This window comes from Primulina tabacum, chromosome 15, assembly GCF_025594145.1.
Source record: "Primulina tabacum isolate GXHZ01 chromosome 15, ASM2559414v2, whole genome shotgun sequence".
Classification (NCBI taxonomy): Eukaryota; Viridiplantae; Streptophyta; class Magnoliopsida; order Lamiales; family Gesneriaceae; genus Primulina; species Primulina tabacum.
Genome location: NC_134564.1, coordinates 37,024,441 through 37,043,881, shown reverse-complemented (window position 1 = coordinate 37,043,881; position 19,441 = coordinate 37,024,441). Strand labels below are relative to the sequence as shown.

The window sequence follows — 19,441 nt, the reverse complement described above, 5'->3', positions numbered from 1 at the left end:
TTTCCGCCACAAGAAGACATGCGATGAGTTCAGAATATCTCGCAAATCCACGCACTCTATATTGTTGCTGTAAAGTTATATTTGATGCGTGAAACGTGAAAAATGTTTTTTCAAGCATTTCCGATTCTGTAACCTCATGTCCACAAAATTTTAGCTGCGAGATTATTCGATACATCGCTGAATTATAATCACTGACTTTCTTAAAATCTTGGAATCTTAACATATTCCATTCATCACGGGCGGTCGGAAGTATAACTTCCCTTATATGTTCAAATCTTTCTTTCAATCCTTTTCACAGAACCATGAGATCTTTTTCGATGAGATATTCACATTTTAAATTTTCATCGAGATGTCGACGCAAAAATATTATAGCTTTTGCTTTTTCTTGTGATGAAGATATACCATTTTCTTTAATGGTCTCGCTTAGACCCAATGACTCAAGATGCATTTCTACATCGAGAGTCCATGACATATAATTTTTTCCCGTGATGTCGAGCTCAACAAATTCGAGCTTTGTCAAATTTGACATGGTGGTACTAAAAAATTACGATGCATTTTATTAGTTAATGAATATTGCAATACAAAGTAATGGATAAACAACAAGTACAAAATATTTGTAAAAATAAAGAAAACACACGATGAGGATATTCTCCGATAAATAAAAGACTCGTGAGTATGATAACCAAAATAATTAAAAATAGCCTTGAGAAAGCCATCTTTTTTCTTTGAAAATTTGGTGAAGAATAATTGTTAGAGAAGAAGAGAAAGTTGGAGTGATTGAATGTTTTGTGAGATCATATTTATAGGGCAAAAACTAGCCGTTTTGTTACCGTTTATGACAGTTGGTGTACAAAAAAATAAATGTACGTATTTGTATAATTTTATGGTAATAATATGATGTATATAATATTAGTCATGTTTAAATAATTATGTATATCATATCATATTATTATAATGGGGTGTCATAAGTTATTTTATTTAAAAACCTTATAGGCTTTTATACTTGTCGTATCCCTTACCGGGAGTGTGGGATGTCGTCTTAACATCCTCCCAGGATTTATAATAAGTTTTTGAAAAATTTATTTTATTATATAATAACATTATATTATATATTAAATATATACACAATAAATAAACATTAAAATAAATATTATTACTTTTGTTACCTTTTTCTTCTGTTTTGGAGCTTGGAAAAATATGGAGGACCTTTAGAGCTTCGTGCTGATAACGTGTTGTGAAAAAATAAAAATTTATGGTAAAAAGTAAAAATCTCAAACTCTCAAAATTTACCAAACTACACACTTTATAATATTTTTCTCTCTACTCAATTGTATCAAATCTTTACAAATGGAGACCTATTTATAGGATTTCTTTTGAAAACAATCCAAAAACAATTTCATCATTACATACATCATCACACACTAATTTTCAATATTCAACACCTAATTTTACCTAATTTTCAACATTCAACATTATAATTTTCAACAAAATTATTTTTCATATTTTCAATAAATATTATTTTTTAAGCTAAAAATATTATTTTTCTTTGTTTCATTGTGAATGCAATGACTGAGCCTATTACAATCACAAATGATTTTTTTTAGGAAATAGATTTAAGTGTTGTTTGTATATAAGTAGTCGATAGCATATACATCCTCCAATGCAAATTTAAAACTTGTTAGTCGACATAAATATCAAATATCAAACAGTAAAAGTGTGAAACTAAAGGAGAAATAAACACGATCACATGCCTTATATATTATACATAGACACTACTTGTCGCAAAAGATAAAAGACTCAACTTACTTATCTCTTGTTGTTTGACTCGAGTTCTAAAATAATTGATATTAAAAATAGTTATATTATCAATAATCTATCAATTTACTATCTCAATATTATAAATATTTATTATCATATCTCACGACCTAAGCAGTGTTTATGTAAATATATATATATATTATAATTTCATAAATCATAGGAATATATTTTTCTTTCCATGAAATTTTGTGAACACAAGATTAATTGAGAACAAAAATTCTAAAAAAGCTAATAAAAGTAATCACGTTTAGCATATACTTCAGATATACCCATATCACTTATCATTAATGATATGAAATAAAACCACATAATTTATCCTTAAAAAACTACATAATTCATCAATGACAAGGCCTGAAGGTTGCTAAATAAATGTGATTTCTCTTCTGGGACATATGGAAAGATGCAATTCTTCTCTATCATTCAGTGATATATCTTCATTCTTTTGCGACTAATATCTGGGCGGAAGATGAGAAAATACGGTTTAGAATAGCTGCCAAACGAACCCCACTTTGGGCCAGTCTCGTCTCGACGATTGGCAGTCGGCTGAGGAAGTATTCGTCTGCTCAAAATGGAAGCAGAAACAAATACGGGGTTATAGAATTTCCATTCTAAGTCGGTCCATGATAGAAGTTCAGGATTGTTATAATTTCTGTACAGTACAAAGATGCTGGAACCTTTTTTAAAGATCAAGAAGTGGTTTACTATTTATCTCACAAAAGTGGAACAAAACCAATGAAGATTACTAGTCAATTGAGATGTATCCAGAAAACAAATCAATGAGAAACGGAAGAAAGTATCTGTACCTTCTAACGTGCTTCCAGGAGTGGCGTTTCTGTATGCAAATTTACATGCTAAATTGATGCTTTCAGAAGCATAACTGCGATAGGAGCGATACAATCGTATGAAATGAGATAAAAAAAATAGGAATAACGGCAGAGAAAAGACAAGGTTCCGAGGGAGAGAAATATGAGGTGGTCAAGTGTATGGTACTTAACGTATCTGGACAAACCGTCTCATTGCAATTCTGCCAAGATGATTCATCATCAAAATATTGATCCTATTTTCCAGTTAGACAAGAGAAAATGAAGTCATGGTGAGTTAAAAACTGATTAGATTCAAGGAACGGCATAGAAATTTACAAGGTATGTTTCTTGCAGCAATATTGAGGACAACATGGTATCTGCCATGACAAAATAGAGAATTTCATGAATATACCGTGATATTGATCTGAATTGATTGAATCATTCTAGAGAGTTCAGAGTTATAAAATTTCTTTATGGCAGATTCAATGATCATATCATCCCACACCTGAAATAACATGAACATAATATATGAGCATACACGTATATCAAACAATTTGACACGTTTTATGAACTTATTGAACTAACGAAATATTTGTTCATTTCAGAAATGGAGATGTATGTAAAACAATCTGAGCTACAAAAATCATTCGATCTTCACATCTTCATCTCTTCCTCATCTAGTCAAAATACCATCACTTAAAAGAACTTAAATAAATATTCCATCTGCCGCTAAAAGAAGTTAGTGAAAAAAGGATAGATGAGCCATTTTCAGACTTTTTGAGATGGTGCCCGGACAGCTCATTTTCATTGCCTTAGTCCAAAAGTACATAACATTGGCTGACTGCCATAAATAATCTTTAAGTTTGAATCCTTTAGAGCCAATCTGAGACAAATATAGGATAAACTGAAGATCTTCTGATATCTGATGCCATAAAATCAAGTAACTCACATGGTGTAAATTTGTTTTCCTCCGGTACCAACGAACGATAATTGTGTTTCCACCTTCATCTCCTTTAAAACCAACATGCAAAGGCTGCCATCCAATACAAAATTTTTTAGACACAGCAAATGACATTAGCTTTTCTGTAATTAATCATTTTAGGTAGAAAAGGGGAAAGTAGGTACATGGGACGGAATTTACAACTAGCAAGTAGATGTCATAGGAAATGGTAAATTTTCAATAAAATGAGCTGACCTGATGGACATCGCCTACAAAATGTGAAAGGAACATAAGTGCCTCTGTCAAGTTGTCTGTCATTGAAGCGATTAGATACGGAGTTCCTATATGTCGCCAATTAGTTTACACAATTACACTTAATGCTTACACTTTATTGCTGTTAAATCTGAATCATTATTACGCCCTGACATAAGCTGCATCGTGTAATTGTAAATTGCTCCAGTGACACACCTATCTTTATGGCAATCCCCTGTGATTAACTAAGAAATTATCATCGCACAAGTATAACAAGCAGAATCAAGTATCTCACACAGACACACTATCTTTCATGAAAATGCTTAATATGAAAATCAAAGGCAAAATGTACAAAAAATTCGAGCAAAAGTGCTTAACTGGCATACTCATAGTTGCAGGCGAAGTCAGGAGTATTCACGTAATGCAAATGACTACTCCAACGATAATGGCGGTCCCGCCGGACCTCATCTGGCCAGGAGCAAACAGAAGCTAGATCACCCTCAGCACGCTCCGGGAGCAAGGATTTGACAGCAGCCAAAGCATTTTCTGTAAAAAAATTCTACAAAAACCAATGGCCTTCCAATTAGATTTTATTTTAAAAGATTTTTACAGTGCAATACAGTATATCTAATCTAAATTTTGAAAATTACAAAAATTCAAACACCAGACAATGAACCTTTGAAATTTCTTAAACATATTTAACCACAAACGCGCAGGCATAGAACCTGCTCGACTAAATCAAATTCCATAAAATGAAGATTAAGTTTAAAATAAGTATCAGACTCTATTAAGAACCGCTTCTTCCTAAGACTAACACCTGCTTGCTACTGACGATAAGACATAGCCTTAACAACCACCGAACGTCGACCAAAATCCATACTTCAACACGTCAAGATCCCACAATGTTCTGGCGAAGAAAAAAGTTTTAAAACATACAATTGATAATCTACCTCAGCGATCTTGCAAATAGCATAATGGCCTTCTTTCCCCCAACCATTTACTCGTAGAACTAATACCAAGAAACTGAAAATCCTTCGTTTCCATAGCAGCTCGAACCCGCCGGCCATCACATCACTGCTGTGTATCATCAAAAGTCAGATTGTCCTCAATTAAAAAAGTTAATAGTGAGGAAACGTAGGGAAAAATCAACTACACCGCGGTCCTCGAGAAATTCAGCGACCGGCAAAGGAGTAACAAACAAATTAACTGTGAGAGCTCGCTACTCTGTTGTATTCACAAGCTGATCGGAAGATATTTTCAGCTGATCTATATGGTCACGTTTTTAATTAATTTTCAAATTAATTTAATTGGGATAAAGTGCGAGTCGGTCCTTGTACTTATTTTTTATTATTTATAGGTTAATTAATTTAATAAATAAACCTTTTTGAATTCTTTTGAAAGCTTCTTTCGATTTGTTAAAAAAAATATACTTTTGCTTAACTCTGAGATTGTTACTAAACTAATTTATACGGACAAAAACTTATGTGAGACGGTTTCACGAGTCGTATTTTGTGAGACAGATCTCTTATTTGGGTCATCCATGAAAAAATATTACTTTTTATACTTAAAATATTACTTTTTATTGTGAATATCCCGTCTCATAAACGACTTAAAGTTTATAAATATAAGATCCTAATCGATTTTCTAACAAAATGAAATAATATATATGAATTCCATAAATAATTAAGGAATAACCGAAGAGTACTGATTCACTCACAAACAAATAACACTAATATAAAAGAACACTGACACGTCAGAGAAAGAAACGAAGAAGATGAAGGCAATAGTGATTACTGGAGGCGGCGGCGGCCCAGAAGTGCTACAATTACAAGAAGTTGAAGACCCAAAAATCAAAGACGATGAAGTTATGATTAGAATCGCAGCCACCGCAGTCAACAGAGCTGATACCCTTCAGCGGCAGGGCAAGCATCCTCCGCCTAAGGGCGACAGTCCATATCCGGGTCTTGAGTGCTCTGGAACCATTGAGGCGATCGGAAGCAACGTTCATCGCTGGAAAGTTGGAGACCAGGTTACCTTGAAGTCTTTTAAAAACTTTTCGTATATGTTACTTTTATTGGCGAAATATATGATGGATTAGAGAAGAATGAATTTTTTTAATTTAGATTCCCGTTACCCGTTTCTCATTTGTGAGATGCCAAATATAAACATTGAAACTGGGTTTAGTTGCGAAAACTTTTGCTCAAAGTTGGGATGCAACACTTATGGTAAGCAAAGAAGTGTAGGAACATGAAATAAATCGTATTGGGTTGTTTCGGGATGCGATAACGGTGATGTTTTGATGTGCAAAGGTGTGTTTGAACAGGTATGTGCTCTTGTAGGTGGAGGAGGGTACGCGCAGAAGGTTGCTGTTCCGGCTGCGCAAGTTCTTCCTGTCCCACCTGGTGTTTCTCTGCAGGATGCTGCTGGTTTTCCTGAGGTAGCTTGCACTGTTTGGTCTACTGTCTTTATGACCAGCCATCTAACCAAAGGGGAATCTGTCCTGGTAAGTTGATGGCCTTTTTTATATTTGTTACACCAGCCATAATGATTGTTGTGGCTGACAATTTCTTGATCAATGAGATCTTCCACTCAAATTTTTTATTGTAATTGGAAAAAAAAGTGGGATTACGAGTTTCACAGAAAATACCACTTTTTGGATTGGTAATGTAGTTGAAAATGTACAGCATTCAGTGTCACAGAATAGCTTTAGGATAAGACAGGCAAAATTCAAACTTGTATGCAAAGAGGTTCATTGGTGTTTTCTCTGCATACACATATATTTAACAATAACACTGTCTGAATCTGATTGCAACTTGCATGACCCGTTTTTAAGATTTTTTTGCTCGTAAACTTTTCAAGATAGGCTGACACAATATGCACAAATTCTTTTCACCAGTCATGTGTTTTTGTTTCACTACTGTAGTTTTGTGATTTGATGATTGTAAGCCTTCTAGAAGCTACAATTGTTTCACAAGCATGTGAGTTCCAATGTCCATGATTTTAACTGCGTTGTTTGATAATAATAATAATAATTATTATTATATAATTATAAATGTGTCAATATAAAACAGAGAGACAAGGGTCGTCTGTGGAACTTAATGACATAAGCTATGAAGTTTTCTTCTGAAAAACATCATCCTTCTTTTCTTGGAGCTTGTATCTACTAATGTGGAAGGACACTTAATAATATAATATTATCTTTAGGAGAAGTCCTTATACGCACTCATCCAAGTTAGTAAAAACATTTCCGTAAGCTAAAAATCAGCAAATAATTTCAGATACATGGAGGCTCCAGTGGAATAGGAACATTTGCAATTCAACTGGCCAAACACCTCGGCGTCAAAGTTTTCATTACTGCAGGTTCTGTACCTAGTTTAGTTCCATCAACCCCGTATAATAATGATGTCTATCATACCACTTATTGCTTTGTTGATGTTGCTATACAGGAAGCGGAGAAAAAATTGCTGCTTGCAAGGACCTAGGAGCTGATGTCTGCATCAACTACAAGACAGAGGACTTCGTTGCACGAGTGAAGGAAGAAACTGGCGGAAAAGGTCAAATATATATATTTGTCTCTTGTTCATTAATCTTACATTTATTTCTTTTCTTTCTGTTAAAGTCGGCAAATCTAACTTGCAAGTTTTTAATTGCAGGTGTTGATGTGGTGCTCGATAACATCGGAGGTTCGTATCTGCAGAGGAACCTGGAAAGTCTAAATTATGATGGAAGGCTATTCATAATAGGTTTTATGGGTGGAGCAGTAACGGAAGTAAACCTTTCAAGTTTGCTTGTAAAACGCCTTACAGTGCAGGGTATCATGCTTATGCCTTCGTCAAATTTATTTATTTCTTATATCCACCACTAGACGTTCCAATTAGTATCATATGTATGGCAGTCCCCTATATTTCTTATAGAAAAAGGATGAATCTTGACAGTCTTAAGGTTTCCATAATAAACTGCAGCTAAGCACAAATTTTAACTTGGTAATGTAACAGAGTGTCAATTTTGTTTGCAGCTGCTGGCTTGCGTAGCAGGAGCCCAGAAAACAAAGCTAATATTGTGAGTGAGGTGGAGAAAAATGTCTGGCCAGCGATTGCATCGGGCAAGATAAAACCAGTTGTGTACAAGTCCTTTCCATTAGAAGAAGCTGTTGAGGCGCACCGATTACTTGAAAGCAGCAAGCATATAGGAAAGATTCTTCTCCTTGTTAAGTAAAGGCGAGGTCCTCATCCTTATATGGTTTCAGTTGGTTTTCCAAATCAGTCATACGCAAAATAATGGTAAGTTAAATGTGGCTCTTCAAATACTATGGGTGTACTAGTCCAGTTAACTAGTTTGTCTTAAATGTGAACGTCACTTCTGTTGAACAAGAATTTTGAACTGTTAATTTCTTTTATGAATTTTGAAAATACAAAACAGACTCTTCAAAAGGAACACACATACACCATTTAATTCCAGCTGGTCAAGCAAACATTTGATGCATCAGCCGTCTCAAGCCATGCATAGAGCTTCAACTGCCAAGTTTTTCACCATATTTGGACACGCCCCTCCAAGCTTAGCTGTGGAGACGGGAATCGAACATCCCTGCTTGCCGATACAGACCTGTGGAATAACTCGAACACGTCAGCAATTTTTTTTAATTCTTACCTCATCGTTCAAAGGCAACAATAATGTTTTTCTCTTTAAAAGGATAATTGAGTCGCAACATGGAGCTTTTTGATTATCTCATCACACTATATGGTAGAACTTCAACTTCAATGCGACCAAGGTTTTAGCTGTTTTCCTTATCGATTGCGCAGAAGACTGCTTCCATAATATCGTGAACTGGGTTATTTTAACAACAAACAGAGGAGCTATCCCAAATCTAATCTGGGCAGATCTTGCAATTATCAAGAAAATCATGACCCTAACATTACATATTCTCCATGTAAGCTTAAAGCGTGACTTTACCTGGTGCACGATAGCTGACACATTGGTATGACAGCTCCCGTGAATGAATGCTCCACACTTTCCTTCAGGATTTCCAAAGCTAGAGAAAAGAATTGAGACAATGTGCCATCCCGGTTCACAGGCCAGTCGAAGTTGTGGGGTTCTGGATACAAAGCCCAAACTTTGTTCCCATGCATCTGCCGGTGGAAGATCGTCCTCAGACACACGGCCACATAAAACTTGACCCTTTTGAGTTAAAAACGAGATTGTGGAAGGGTCGCCGCCGAGTTCTTCATGAATGACAAGTAAATTCTGACCAGGCTGTAGCCAAGAGCGTGGCACGTGATACCTGTATCAAAAAGCATGTTCACAGATCAGTTGATTTAATAGGGAACCTTATATCAGAATAAAGCTCCAACCGTATGTATACGAAAACTTGAAACAGAAGATTTATACTTCTACGTACAATGTTTGGGCAGGTTGACCACACTTCTTCAGACATTTGGATGCATCATAAGTTCCTCTGTAGTCACAATTCTCTGAACATCCAGTTGATGGCGAGAGAAAAGAAGACCAATATCGACCTATATCCAGACCGTTCACCCATGCTCGACCCTTCCCCATGCCAGCAAGATTCAATGACACAGGACCCTTTCCTTCTGGAGCGAAGAATGTAGTCTGAGAATCAGACATTGAATGTCAAATCAAGCATGATAAGTATTTTTGTTCATGTTTCTTTAGGGGGAATATAACCATAAAACAAAACAAAATAACAAAAGTTGAGGCATACCGCATGAGGCCACTCATCCTTGAATTCTTGCGTTTTCACAATTTAATTACTGATCTAAGCACAACTATTGAACCAAGAGAATACAAGGAACCTAATTGATAGTCAGGCGTGGTTTGCATTTTTTTTTATCAAATCACGCATTCACGGGAAATCTCATTCTCTCAGACCAACTTCTTGTTGAGAAGCTAAAAAATTTTTATGTTTAAAGTTGTCTGTGAAGTTACCAAGTATATAGCCTCAAATTCAATTGGGAGTAGCACAAAAGAAATAGGTAAGATAGAAACAGAAGTATGAGTTGATCCAGTTACCTTGTACCATATCAAACTTTGATTGATTGGCGTATCACTCCCCTGATGAGTCCATATTGAACTATTGGCCATAGTTACATTTTGAAGTCCAAGGAATTCGCCCTCAAGTCCAACCTGGAATACTTCCCCACTGATCGTCAAAACTTTCCACAAAAAAGAAATACTACGAAGCTGAAAGCCACAGATTAGGTGGGCTTCATCTAGAGAGAGAAGAAAAACTTCATAAATATGCATCATTCTGTGACACATATTTTCAAAACTTGTTAAACTTTGAGTGCGTTACCTGATAGGTCCACTGCGTGGAAGAAAGATCCTCCTTCCAATATTCTGAATCAGTGACAATGACCGAATACAGTCCCGCCCCTTGTACATCAAACCATGGTCCATAATTCTGAACAACCATATTTCAATCAGAGTAAATTCTGAATTTGGTTATGATCAACAATGAGGATTATGCCAAATTTAACATCTTTAGTAATAGAGATGAGTTTGAGACAGATGGTTAGCTAACAGTCCAAGAACTCTGCCCACAAATATGCAAATTTGGGTTCCCAATCTTAACCTGTAGCTCAATCTACAAGGCCATGAGGGTTAACGGTGCTTATCGAATAAGAACTTCATCATAATTCCCATGCACTAGGCCCGTCAAAAACATACACCAGAAGCATTCCCCCAAAGCACCAAGGTCCCATCCAAGATCACATAGTATATGTGTGATGAAACACAAATTACTATAACATGAAATAGACCCCAATTCACTTGCTTATATTGAAGATTTCCAAATAGCAAAAAATTTCCAATGAAAAACCCAATACCTGTAAACCAATCATCATACTCAACACATCTAATGTGTTGCTTCCACTGCTCAGATTAACTTTAGCACTCAGCAGGAAGCTGGCATCGTCATGATTACCGAAGCTAAATGCTGAAAGAATACAGACTGTGATGTTATCCAATTGGGGATGCTACTATTTCGACACAAAATACAAAACTAACAGGATAACCTCGACCATCAGGATAGGAAAAATACTAACGGATTATTTGCTAGTTAAAGTATCAGGATACTTGGCCCACAGAATAAACATTTTGCAATAAGTAACAATGTTAAAAAAAATTACAAGGAACAAGACATAGATCTTCTAACATTAATGGTTTGGCCTGGTAAGCAATCGTTTGTAATGCAGTTCAAAGATCATCTAGTATCCTATCCTGGTACTACACAGTGTGCTACCATTCAATTTAGCTGTGAAACAAAGTTCAAAATAGCATATCCTTGTTTGATGCAAAAAATATAACAATATTATATACTGAGAAACAAATAGCAAGCAATTGTATGTTCTGTAGAATTTGGCCATGTTGGGCAATTCAATGTTTGGATAGACAGCGAACTATACGAATTGAAAAAATAACTAGTTTTTTTAACAAGTCTGAAGTTACAAGAGAAAATAAAGAGAAACAGAATATCTTCTCTAGATAAAAAGCTCTATTTTTCAAATGCAACAAGAGTTAAAAAGTATAATCAATGTACGTTGGATTTACCTACTGGCCTTTTGTTTACAAAGAGAAGAGCTGCATGTCCCAAGCTCCCAATAAGCACGCCTACTTCTTTTGTTTTATTTTGCATAGTATTTGCATCCATGATTAAGCTGCCATAAAATGGCACACAAAATATTTATGATCTTTTTACAGGTAAGAAACTAAAATTGGACCTTCATTTCTTCTTCATAATTCTACAGATTTTCACCACCCAGGCAATTTTTAATTTTTATTTTTAAAAAGATTTCATGGTGATGGAATGTAGTGGTTGGTGTCTCTTGAATATTGACACAATTGTTTGGTAACTAGGAAAATTCAATACTGATGTACCTTCCTACTTCTAATAGTACAGACTATGACTAGTCAAAATGGAAAAGACTAATATAGCAATTTACCTTGTTGTATACCAGAGAAAATCACTGATATCTTTTGTTGTATTTATTTGCTCCAGTAGACTGGTTGCCCCAAATGAATTATTACCCCAAATGCCCACCTTTTCTTTGTACCAACTCCAAGATGAAGATGATAACGAAGATTCATGCATGGTGACATTCCAGGTGAAATCATTGCCATTAAGAGTTGTTTGAGAAACAACCTTTGTCCATGCCAAATGCAAGGAATAACTTCTTCTATTAACATTTCAATCAATAAATTGCAGAATACATCGGAGACACCATTTTGAACTATACTTCATAAACAAAAAAATGAGCTAAAGAATTTTTTTTTTGTTTGCCAGCAGCGCAAAAGATACCATATAGGTGGTTTCACAGTCTAACTATTTCAAACTCAATGCAGAGTCAACTTCAAGATAATCCTTTACGTAAATGTGCTAATCTGAGATGTGGACAGAAAGTTAACTTCCCAAATCCATAAAAGCTTCAGAAATCTTAATAAACTTTCACTGCCCATATTGATAATGTATTAGAAAATTGCGTGAGACAACCTTTCTGTGGTTCTGGTTAACGAACAAAAAGGAAACCGATGCATTATCAGAAGTCACCAAGAACACAGAATAGATTATCTTTAAACCCAAAAATCACACCTTGAACTGATTGTGTGATCTCATAGTAAAGGTACAATAAAGCTCATAATTGGAATATAAATGGCCACACAAATTTCACCATAAGGTAAATATTCTGGCAAGCAAGTAAAATAGCCTTCATCCATGTGCAAAATTACAAGGGATGGGGCGATGCGATACCTTTCATTTTAGACCTGTACCTATTCATATTAGAAAGTGTAATGTATACACGAGAGAGTGATGAGATACCTTAGCCGTGTTGAATATGACGTTCTTACAGTCTGGGAGAATGCTCACAGACCATGCTGGTAGAAAGTAAGATTTCCCATTGAAAATGACAGTTGCATTAGCGAAGCTACCATAATTGGCGAGAAAGGCCGCACAGTCATTGGAGGACTTGTAGTATATATGTGCCTGATAGCAGATAACACAGTCAACTTTCAGGGATCATGAAGACTTTTCTAGTAATTCCCACATGCTCTAATTCGGCAATCCACAAGACAATTTAAGAGATGCTCTTTATATAGATCGCATTCCCATAGGGAAAATTTTAAAAGGGAGAAGGATGTTATAGGCAAATTTTACATGGCAAATAGGAATATTGATTGCCAAGGAAAGACTATCTAACATAACAGATTTGTATTTAAAAGATAAACAAATTTATCTCTAAAGGAATGGAAAACAGCTATTGAACTACTGAACATACCTCGAGATTTACACCAGAGACATTTGAGTTGCATTAGCGTAGACCAAATGTTCCTCACACTTTTTAATTGAAATGTGAAGGTCCCGCAGGTGGCCCCACTTCGGCTGATTGATAAATCCTGCATAAAAAATTGCTGTTATAGATGAAAGTGATTTAACCGGTTAGTGTTGATTGAATAGCTATCATGCGCATTCATCTTTATCCAAGAAATGTGTTCAAAATTTTGATGCATGACACAAAATTTCTGTTACAAAAGCTTCCATGCCAATTGTTAGTGTCCATTTGTGTTCATCATTTCCACTCTGCCTGCAACCAGAACTTGTTTCTCATGTATCATCACCTATAATTACACCACACAAAATCGAAATCTTCAGGTGTAACTGTGAAAGGTCGAGATTGTTCAGAAATCAGGGAGTTGTTCTGATGTTGTGATGATCCCATCAGTTGAAAATATTTGTTTGGCATCAGATAACATACGAATTTGAAAATATAAAAACCACAGAAAATACCACAGCTGATTATGTTTGGCTTTATTTTACTCCTATCTATAAAGCTTTCAATGTGGTTATGAGAATTCAAACATCAAACAAAAACCTGCTTCAGCACATTACAGAAAGAACACATGGAGGGTTTCAACAGGTATAAAACTAGTTGTAATTTGGAAGCAACCTCAATTATGTATACCCAACATAAGAATCAATTAATGGGTCAGCCAGATCAGAAATTTACCATACTCATTTATTGGGGCATCGTAGTCATAACTAGTGGCAACCAAAGGACCCCCTGCTGTTCTACCAAAGTTGGTGCCACCAAAATACTGGAAGAAGAATTGGAACAAGACATTTATCCATATGTAATTTGTTTATCAGGTCATAAGCAGCACCTATGCTTTGCATCCTAATCAATTTTACCATGTAATAATTTTGGAAAGTTCCACCCATTTCAAAAAAGCGTGCAACAGCAAAAGCCAAGTCTTCGACAGGTCGAAAAGGAACGGCATATCCGAATGCGAGAAACCTATGAAATTATATTAGTACAAGACCCAGAAAGTTTGATAAAAAGAATAGGTATATCATGATTTCTCTACAACAATAACTTGACACGGAATTGTGTAGCTTGTTACCATCCAACATAGTTCTCAGTCCACATTTTTGGTTTGTAAGGTGAATTTGGAACAAATCGATCGCAATAAAACCCATTGCAAGTATTTATCTGCATCATTTCATGTTTCCTTCGATTAGACATAGCCAAAAAGCTCAGTTACGGAACCTCAAAAAACAAATAATGAACAATTTATTATATGAAACAATAGAAGACAGAAGTGATGTGATCACTTACAATTGGATCAGGTGCATCTTCCTGTGAACACATCACCCAAGGAACAGAGGTATTAAGACCAACAGCCATTTCTGCAGCCCATGCAACATATAACTCTCCGCCAACTCCATAAGCCCATTCAACATTACCATATTCATTTTCCACCTATAAGAATACACCTCCTTGGAAACATGTCCAAAAACAAATATACACGAAGGAAGAACTCAATTTCAAAAATAAGATATTTTAAAGGCAATGTGGCAAGAACTCAGGGATCTCAATTCAATCAGCGAAGGTTAAGGAATCTATCCTTGCTGCTGCACAGCTTTGCGAGTAAAAGGATAAAAGTAAGATCTGAACTATTCCACCAATAAGGTCAAGCAGGAAGATAAGCATTATTCGACATATAAAACACACTAGAGAAATATCAAACCATGCATGGGAACATAAAGAACTTTTCAATGCCCATACAAACATTATTATTAGCATTTAGAATTGAAATAAAGCTTTCAGAGTAAAGCCAACATTGATTCTAGACCTGGCATTACCTCAGGAAAAAAACGATTTTAATAGCCAAAACATGAAATGGTTTTGAACTCATATGCAATATACATATAAAGGCTGCTAGGTTCATAAAAAGAACAAACCTGTGCAAGAATAATTGGCCCTCCTTGCGAAGCAAACAGATTCTCATCCTTAATCATGTTAACAATTTTCTCAAGAAAACGCTCCATTTCTTTCTGAATTGCCATTACAACATGTGTTACAGTAAATCTCACACTTGTAATAGATATCTCATGAATCTAGACTCAGTTAAACAGGAGGAACTCAAACGCACCTTGAAAAGGTCATTTGTCGTTCGAAACTGTATTCCGGGAATAAAATGCAACCAAACAGGGAATCCGCTGTTCGGAAGACACATGAAGAATTAGGGTGGAGAAAAGCATATAGATGTAGATTAAACTGTTCACGGTAGGACTTCTCAAATTACAAAGGTTCCAATTTATTCATTAATTTATAGCTCTAGATAATTGAAGAACAGAAGTCCAAGACTCACCCATAGTTCCATTCGGCACAAGCATAGGGACCGATTCGTAGATGTACAAAGAGGCCAGCTGCCTGCACATCCTTCACAAACTGTACCAGGTTGAATCTACCTCCAAAATAGTACTGACATTTTTTAAAAGAGCCGGTGTCGGAAAAAAAGTGTGAAATGATAATGGAAAAGGAATATTTTCAAAACTGGAATCGACATGATTTTCAAAAGTGTATAATGAAGTTCCCAATTGAAAACAACAACTTGAATGCATTACGACAGCCTGACAAACTTCTCAGGGTAAAAAGTCTTAGACAAAACATAAATGGATGATAATTCGAAGATAATCATGAACTTAATACATTTTGCTAAAACTTCATATTCCCAACTACAAGAACATCCTTGTTAGAGGCGCATCACAAATATTCATACCTCTCCTCTCACCGGCTCATGATAGTTCCAAAAGACATAGGTCTCTATCACGTCCAATCCTCCTTCTTTTGCCTTCTGAATGATATTGGGCCACACCTAAAATTCACCAAAAACACAAAACACGTAATAATTTCATATCATCATTACATAAACATGTACTAAAAACAGCAAAAATAAACAAAAAGATTCAGTCTCACTTCTGGCATGGTCCGCGGATAGTGGACAGAACCCGATTGCATGATTCTCCTCTTTCCATCAATGACCAACGCCTTACTATCATACGTTACAGTCGTCGAATCCACAACATCCCAAAAATTACCTTCTAAAAACAAAATCACCAAGAAAAGTAAGCGCAACATTTTCAAAATTCAATATCGATCCAAACTAGAACGAACCTGATGAATCACAAAACCCGAACCTTATATTTATCCCCTCGTGATGCCCGTAGCTGGAATTGATTTATGCAAAAATTTGTCTTTTCCGGGTTGAGGTGATCCATAGAGACGAACACAATGTTGCCTTCTAATTCTTGGACTGATGCTCGCGTTTCTTGCAAGGGTGATCCTTGTCTCTCTTTGTTTTGGACAAAAATTTACCAACCATTTTTTTCAAGAATCAACAAGTGATACCAACGGTCGGCCGTTGAAGAACCGGAGTGAGACTAAAATGCCCACCGTTATAACTAATTTTTATGTTATAATCTTGTTTTTGATTCATCAAAAATATTTTTTTCTCAAATTACAAAATATATTATTTTTTATTTAATAAAAATATCATTAAACTCATTTAAGTAAATTTTTCATTTTTTTAAGAAAACACATTCATCGGGAAGAACTCGCAACTTTAATTACAGCTTCAAACAATTAAATAGGTAAATTGTCATTAGACCATTCGAATGTTGATTCCAACGAAAGAGATTTACGAGCTAAATTATGTGCGACATTATTGACAGATCTTCGCATATGTTGTAATGATAGAAAAATCGATGAATACAGTAATTGTTGAATAATCAGCGTTGCTGCGCCAACTGGATCTATCTCCTCCATCCGACATGTCACCACTTGAATTGCATCAGAGAATCTGAATAGATACAAATATCTTTTTTTTCTAAGTAAAACAAATACATTACTTCAGACAATTTTGATTTACAATACTAAGTAACCAAGCTGCAGAACACCATGCAATAAAAGAATAAACATCAAAAGCCTCACGAGCCATCCTATGAGCAACCCGATTGGCCGATCTCGGCATGTGGTTGATAGATAAGAAAGCATGTCACTGTAACGTAACAGGAATTGATTGAATGCACAAATCCATACCAGTCCGAATGTCAACTGGTTTTGCTCCTTTGACCAAATCAGGATTACGAATGATACGCATCCTCGATTATCTCGAACCATTACCCCGACACTATAATAATTTCATTCTCCGTTATAAGCAGCATCTACATCCATCCTTAACTAATTAGTTAGCCGAGGTTTCCAAACCCAATATGAACTGAACAAAGAACCATCGTAAATCTATAGTTTTCATCCAACAAATTTGCCTTCTTATAAACCTCCAGTAAAATCAAGGCACAATCAACATGAATCTCTTTCTGCTATCTATGTTGGGAATGAATTAGTTTGCAGCATTCAACCCAAATAGCACATGCCATCATAGCAAACACTTCACACTCATCCAACTTCAATACTATCGAAAGACCACTAACACAATCAATAAAAGATGTATCTAGAAATGATCTCAAAAATCTCCAAAAAATTGTATTTTTCCACATAATTGGGACAAAGGGACAAAAATTAAACAATGAGAAGTAGTAGCATAGTTTAACTTACAGATGGTGTAGAACCCATTAGTTGGAACATGATGTGATAATAAGTTCGCTGCTGTAGGCAGATAATCACTAGCATCTCCACCAAAAAATACTAACTTTTGGCAGTCTATGTAATCTCCATAATAGTTTCCGCAAAGATTGTAAAGGATATGTGGATTGGAAGGGAGGCGGGGCCAGGGAATTGACTTCCAAAAGATATCCAAGCTTGATTGAATACTTTTCGTTTGAACTCCCATTTCAGAACCGAGTGTCTCACCTCCCAGCCTACATAATGGGATATCCAAAATAGTTTTTGTCTCGTGGATTGGAAAATTTTGTCTCACAATGTCTTCATCCCACTGTCCTTGGTCTGTAAAAAGATTTGCCATCGTCATGTTCTGATCCAAAAAATATTTGGCCTACTTTTGAAGGATGGAATACTATGAATCCAAGGATCCGAATTCACTAAAATCGTACGACCATCACCCACACGTTAACAAAGTCCTTTTTTAATCAAATTCCTTCCCCGAATTAAAGAACGCCAAACATAGGAAGGATTGGATCCTACACCTGCCACCATAATGTCTGTATGTCTGAAATAACTCGCTTTAAGAACTTTTGCCATCAGAGAATTTGGGTATTAGATGACACGCCGCACTTACTTCGCTAAGAGAGCTTTATTGAAAGCCAATAAATTTCGAAACGACATCCCACCATGGCTCTTTGGTTTACAAAGTCTATCCCATCTCACCAGATGCATACCTCATTTGTCAAAAGTTGTTTGCCACCAAAATTTTGCACTAGATTGCTCAATTTAACGGCAAACCGAGATAGGCTGTTTGAAACAAGACATGGCAAATGAAGATATTGCTGGCAACACAGCTTTTATTATAAATTCTTGGCCTTCCGTAAAGAAGTATTTAGCTGACCATTCTTGAATTTTGTTACATATTCGTTATCTTAAATAGGCAAATTGGAGACGTTTATTGCGCAGAGAGAATGTTGGCAATCCCAAGTATAAATCATGACCTTGAACCACCTCCACATATAGTACATTTTTTATATCATCAATAGTTTACCATTTGCCATGATGCGCGCTCATACATCTGTAAACAACTGCGAACCTGCATACAATCATCTCTTGTCGCCAGAACAAACACTAGACTATCATCAACAAAAAATAAATGCGAGATAACCGATCTTGAGTTTGCTATCCTCACCCCCTTAAATAGACATCGATCCACAGCCTTAGATAAAATCGAAGATAAACCTTGCATACGAAGCACAAACAAATAAGGAGATAATATATCACCTTGTCTAAGGCCTCTCGAAGGATGAAGTGCCCCAAAGATGGATTAATTTATCCAAAAAGAGTATGTGACATATGTAACACATCTCATTATTAGATTGACCCATTGCTCTACAAATCCCAATTTTCTCATTATAGCATACATGTAATTCCACTCGATTCGGTCATATGTCTTGTTCATGTATAACTTGATTGCTGCGAATCTTGATTTAGCCTTCTTATTGCTCCTTATCCAGTGCATGCATTCAAACCCAACAACGACATTATCTAAAATTAGTCGTCCTGGAATAAACGCATTCTGATAAGAATCAATAACTTGGGTGAGGACAAGTCTAAACCGATTGGTAATAGTTCGAGCCATGGTTTTGTAACATGTATTGCATAAGCTGATAGGTCTGAAACTTTCAAGTATGATGTTTCCCGAACTTTAG

At 35.7% G+C, this 19,441-nt stretch overlaps 3 protein-coding genes across 5 annotated transcripts; 1 reads left to right on the top strand and 2 right to left on the bottom strand.

Moving 5' to 3' along the window:
• Nucleotides 1–2,035: 2,035 nt before the first annotated feature.
• On the bottom strand, nucleotides 2,036–5,083 carry LOC142527554 (endonuclease 4-like). 3 transcript variants are annotated; one of them, XM_075632393.1, is made up of 10 exons: nucleotides 4,967–5,083; nucleotides 4,764–4,887; nucleotides 4,192–4,372; nucleotides 3,947–4,048; nucleotides 3,817–3,872; nucleotides 3,571–3,654; nucleotides 3,034–3,126; nucleotides 2,814–2,875; nucleotides 2,622–2,695; nucleotides 2,036–2,377 (listed from the first exon to the last, which is right to left on the bottom strand). In XM_075632393.1, the coding sequence occupies exons 2-10, from the start codon at nucleotides 4,878–4,880 to the stop codon at nucleotides 2,253–2,255; spliced, it is 894 nt and encodes a 297-aa protein (XP_075488508.1). In that variant the 5' UTR covers nucleotides 4,881–4,887; nucleotides 4,967–5,083; the 3' UTR covers nucleotides 2,036–2,252. The 3 variants fall into 3 exon arrangements, with proteins under 3 accessions (XP_075488508.1, XP_075488509.1, XP_075488507.1); XM_075632394.1 differs by having other exon boundaries at nucleotides 4,764–4,890; nucleotides 4,967–5,061; XM_075632392.1 differs by lacking the exon at nucleotides 4,967–5,083 and having other exon boundaries at nucleotides 4,764–4,950.
• Nucleotides 5,084–5,520: 437 nt separating this feature from the next.
• LOC142526317 (uncharacterized) lies at nucleotides 5,521–8,229 on the top strand. The gene is made up of 6 exons (XM_075630617.1): nucleotides 5,521–5,842; nucleotides 6,137–6,316; nucleotides 7,092–7,173; nucleotides 7,260–7,367; nucleotides 7,467–7,625; nucleotides 7,829–8,229. Exons 1-6 carry the CDS (start codon nucleotides 5,588–5,590, stop codon nucleotides 8,026–8,028), a joined length of 984 nt encoding a protein of 327 aa, XP_075486732.1. The 5' UTR covers nucleotides 5,521–5,587; the 3' UTR covers nucleotides 8,029–8,229.
• LOC142526318 (beta-galactosidase 6-like) lies at nucleotides 8,226–16,247 on the bottom strand. The gene is made up of 19 exons (XM_075630618.1): nucleotides 16,086–16,247; nucleotides 15,889–15,984; nucleotides 15,478–15,590; nucleotides 15,259–15,325; nucleotides 15,068–15,160; nucleotides 14,442–14,585; nucleotides 14,227–14,315; nucleotides 14,015–14,120; nucleotides 13,833–13,920; nucleotides 13,118–13,221; nucleotides 12,647–12,811; nucleotides 11,772–11,971; nucleotides 11,380–11,486; nucleotides 10,656–10,765; nucleotides 10,124–10,231; nucleotides 9,841–9,954; nucleotides 9,209–9,420; nucleotides 8,764–9,091; nucleotides 8,226–8,415 (listed from the first exon to the last, which is right to left on the bottom strand). The coding sequence occupies exons 1-19, from the start codon at nucleotides 16,245–16,247 to the stop codon at nucleotides 8,305–8,307; spliced, it is 2,517 nt and encodes an 838-aa protein (XP_075486733.1). The 3' UTR covers nucleotides 8,226–8,304.
• Nucleotides 16,248–19,441: the final 3,194 nt, after the last annotated feature.